This window comes from Pimephales promelas, chromosome 10 (genome assembly GCF_988280905.1).
Source record: "Pimephales promelas chromosome 10, fPimPro1.hap1.1, whole genome shotgun sequence".
Classification (NCBI taxonomy): Eukaryota; Metazoa; Chordata; class Actinopteri; order Cypriniformes; family Leuciscidae; genus Pimephales; species Pimephales promelas.
In genome coordinates, this window is record NC_142778.1 from 16,139,896 (window position 1) to 16,144,196 (window position 4,301).

Consider the following 4,301-nt stretch of genomic DNA (forward strand, 5'->3'; position numbering starts at 1 on the left):
TTTCAATCGCTCTGACTGAGCCAGGGCGGCAGGTTACGCAATATAGAATAAATGGACACTTTTCAAAGCCTGTTATTGTAGTGCCTCTTAGCAGTAAAAGGCAGCAAATACACCCCCACATTTTACCACCGTGGCAGAATGGCGGTGGTAAAAGTATTAATGTGGTTGAGTACCAACTGTATATGTGAGTTAGCTAGACATCACTGCTGCTTTTGCAGGCAGTCCAGAATGCGGCCGCTAGACTGTTGACAAATCCTCGCAAGCATGTGCATATCCATACCTCTGTCTCTTTGTTTCCAGCCTTCTTTTGATTCTGCCTTGGTCTTCCGTGTTTAGTTCCTATTTTCTTTCCATTTCTAGTTTGCTTCCATAGTTACTAATGTTATTACAATATTGACATGACTAATATTAACATTTCTATTTGTTATATGTTAGACATTTCATGTTACAGTTTATCTATGTATTTGTTACAAAACACAAAGTTGCAGTAAAGTGTTCTTTTATAAAATCAATTTACAGACAATGTCAGTCAGTCAGTTTGATGCCATTTTGCCCATTATATGCTTTTTGGAATTCTTCTCTGGTTTAAGTAAAATCAGATAGCATTTTGGGAGAAAAATGCAGAAAAGTAAACCAAAACTTGAAGCTAAAATCGCAAATATCTCTACTGCCACAGTAAATTTTCCAGGAGAGCTTACATAAGCTGGAATAAAAGCAATCCATACAGCACAGAAAATGAGCATACTGAATGTGATGAATTTGGCTTCATTGAATTTATCAGGCAATTTACGGCCCAAAAAAGCCAAAACGAAACACAAAAGAGCAAGAAATCCTATATAACCTAGTACAGCCCAGAAACCTATAGATGAACCTACATCACATTCTAAAATAATCTTTTCCTTGAAATAATTTAGATTTTTAAGAGGAAAGGGTGGAGAAATTGTTAACCAAAGCACACAGATAAGTACTTGAATGAGTGTGAAACCAAGAACACTGAGCCTTTGTTGAGGAGGCCCAAACCATTTCATGACATTACTTCCTGGAAGTGTAGCTCTGAAGGCCATTAAAACCACTATAGTTTTCCCCAGAACACAGGAGATACAGAGAACAAAAGTGATCCCAAACGCTGTGTGGCGCAACAGACAGGACCACTCAGTGGGCCGACCAATGAAAGTAAGTGAACAGAGAAAACACAATATCAGTGAAAACAGGAGCAGGAAGCTCAATTCCGAGTTGTTGGCTTTCACAATTGGGGTATTTTTATATCTGAAGAATATGAATGCAATTATCATTGTTAAAAATGCACCAACAATAGAAATTATTGTAAGCAAGATTCCCATGATCTCCTCAAACGACAAAAATTCAGTCTCCTTCTCAACACATCCATCTTTTTGCAGATTTGACCAGAAGTCTTGATGGCACCGCAAGCATGTTATAGAATCTACATTAGGTGCGATAAATAAAATAATAATATTTAAAATAAATGTACCACAAGTAAAGATGAGATTGATTCAGCAATTTTCTGAAATTATTCAATTGGACATTTAGATAAATTTGCCTAGTTGTAGCTATATTTACTCCATCCTTTTGGAGACCATCCTTTTTATTCATTTACCTGTAGTGTTACTGATCTCTCCCTCTGTGCATGGTATGCAGTCATAACAACATATATGTTTTCCTTTCTTCACAGCTTTCCTAGTGCCAGGGGGGCAGCTCTCACTGCACACAGACTCCGGGACCTGTAACATATTTCAATTTTACATACTTTTAGAAAATATTACTGTATGCATACAATTATAAGATTCATTATTATCACCACAAACAATTTACTTAATTTTATTACATTTCACATTTTATCCTCACCTTTGTTATATTATTTGTCCAGACAATTGAAGCCATATTCACTGCCAAACGATCTTCCATGGGAAGAGAGGCATCATAAAGGCCAACAGTGACAAATTCATCATGTTTTTTTGTACTTGGTTGCCAATTTACCACCTCATATTTTGCCACTACCTCACCATTCTTATCAAAGTAAATCTCTTCGCCATCTTTGGTTTTGAAACGCACCTTCCGTAGGTGCTTCAGAAACTGACAAAAAAATACAGTATTTAAAAATGTTTAACTAGTCGTTGGCTGAAATGTTTAATTCAAGAAATCATTGGAGTTCATTTTAACTAAATTTAATTTCAAGTTTATACAATACAAGTGTATAACAGTCCATCCAATTTTAATAAAGTTCTTCACAAAATATTAACTTAGTGTTAACCCACTTTTAAATGATCAAGCTGTTTCTTTGAGGCACATTTTTCCTTGCAGCCAAGAAGTTCATGCAGTGTATGAGCAACAGCATATACTCCTTTGTAAACATTGCTGAAGATGGGCATTAATGACATGTCTGTGAAAGTGTTTTGCATCTGGGATAGTTCCTCCTTTCCTGTACACGCAGTCGTGGACACTGAATCATTCTTGGTGGAGTATTTACACTTGAAAAGGGCTTCCCAGACCTCAGTAAAAATAGCACTTCCTGAAGACTTCAGTGGCTTAATATCTAGAATAAATTCCTTTAGACCGGTCACCTGTGTTTTGGGTATTGCCAGACCAATGGCCCCTTGTAGAATGTGGTGGTTATCCATACTGGCAATGACAGAATCAGAGATCCAGCCCTCTGTACCTACCCACTGGTAACCAGTAATATTGTATTCAACAAATTTATGCAGCAGAACTTCCAAATCCCAGTGCACAAGAAATCCCACAATAACTCGTGAAGTAGAGCTTTTAATCTGCTCAATTATTCTCATTACTTTATCTTCAGGATAGGTTCTAAAAAAAGGGAGAGAATATTCCAAACAGATACCCATCTGTTCAGCCACCTTTGTAAAAGTGGCCATCCCATTATTACCATAATCATCATCTGTTCTTATGGCTCCCACCCAGGTCCATCCAAAGTGTCTAACCAGTTCTGCCAGTGCCCTGCTCTGGTAGTAATCACTTGTAATAGTTCGCAGAAATGAAGGATATTTGGTTTTGTCACTAAGACACTCACAGGTGGCATAGTGACTGATCTAAGAAACAATTAAATAGTGTGACATGTTATTTAGTAATCATGAGTGGCTTACATTTTCTGAATGAAAATATATATCTTTTTTAATAAATTTACCTGCTGCTATTATTATTAATATTAGTGGTGGTGCTTGTTATAAAAACCAACAATACTTAAATAAAATAACTTGACTGCCATATAGGTACTACTTGTCAAAAAGAGGAATTAATACCATCGGAAGTCTGAATGGTCCAATACTTTTTGCCATCGCCATGCATGCTGATGAGGTTGTGTCTCCTAGTATGGTTTGTGCATACGTTTGCTTCGTGCAGGGTCCATCGGAAGTTGTGTTCTCGTGTCCATTAGCAAGAGCCATAGTTACTCTGACAGCCATTGCCATCGAACCGCATGTGTCATAGATCTTGTAGCCTAATGAGACCCCAGGTAGCAAAGTGGAACTGTTATTGATTTCCTCAACAGCGAAAAGCATGGATTGCACATACTGGAAGTCTCTATAGTTAAGACTTTGTTAGAAAAAAACAAACAAAAAAAAACATTCATTACATTTGGCTGAATCATAATATTATATTTCAATATTCTAGTTATATAGTGAGACTTTTAGTCATGTCTAAATTTTGTTGATTTGTTGAGAAAATTTATGTTCAAAATGAGCCAGAAAGATTTTAAAAAGATTTGAAATACACTGTTTTAGGCGTTTCCTACCTGACACACTTCAGTGGAGGTGGTGTAACAGAATATGTTGGTTTTCTGATCTCCCAGCTGCTATGAAAAGAGAAAACACCCCCAATTATTATGTCTCCATCTTTCCATAACTGAGGGTATACAGGCTGTCCTTGCAGAGTACAGGTAGTTTCTTTAGCTCTGGTGAAAGTAAGGATGGTCATTACTACGTGCATGCATGCAAAGAACTGCTCCATCCACCCACTGAATAGATGAAACTCGGAGACGTAGCATATATAAAATTACAATGGGTTGAACAGGAAGGATATTTGTGATATTTATAGCAATGAAAGGTACTAAACCTCATTGGGACAATAGTTGGACATTTTATGAAGGAGGTGCTTTATCCTGACATGAAGGAAACTTGTATAAAAAAAATCAAGCATGTTTTACATTTACAGTGTTTTTTTTTAGTCTAATCATTATATTTTTCGATAATTATGTAGAAATTAGAGTTTGTTGGCATTTAAGCAGTACACTTTCATTTTTATCGCTGATGTTGGCCATTATTAACATT

The 4,301-nt window shown here is 36.5% G+C and overlaps 1 protein-coding gene across 1 annotated transcript; it reads right to left on the reverse strand.

Moving 5' to 3' along the window:
• Positions 1–533: 533 nt before the first annotated feature.
• Positions 534–3,981, reverse strand: LOC120486010 (extracellular calcium-sensing receptor-like). The gene is made up of 6 exons (XM_039681846.2): positions 3,767–3,981; positions 3,276–3,567; positions 2,274–3,065; positions 1,864–2,091; positions 1,616–1,739; positions 534–1,441 (listed from the first exon to the last, which is right to left on the reverse strand). Exons 1-6 carry the CDS (start codon positions 3,979–3,981, stop codon positions 534–536), a joined length of 2,559 nt encoding a protein of 852 aa, XP_039537780.2.
• Positions 3,982–4,301: the final 320 nt, after the last annotated feature.

Bases quoted from the DNA above. Each gene is read 5' to 3' on its own strand.
- LOC120486010 (XM_039681846.2), bottom strand. From the start codon at position 3,981: ATGGAGCAGTTCTTTGCATGCATGCACGTAGTAATGACCATCCTTACT. The intron at 3,568-3,766 runs GTAGGAAACGCC...TTTCTAACAAAG, and splicing joins CCTCCACTGAAGTGTGTCAG to TCTTAACTATAGAGACTTCC. The intron at 2,092-2,273 runs GTGGGTTAACAC...TTTTTTTGTCAG, and splicing joins AACAGCTTGATCATTTAAAA to TTTCTGAAGCACCTACGGAA.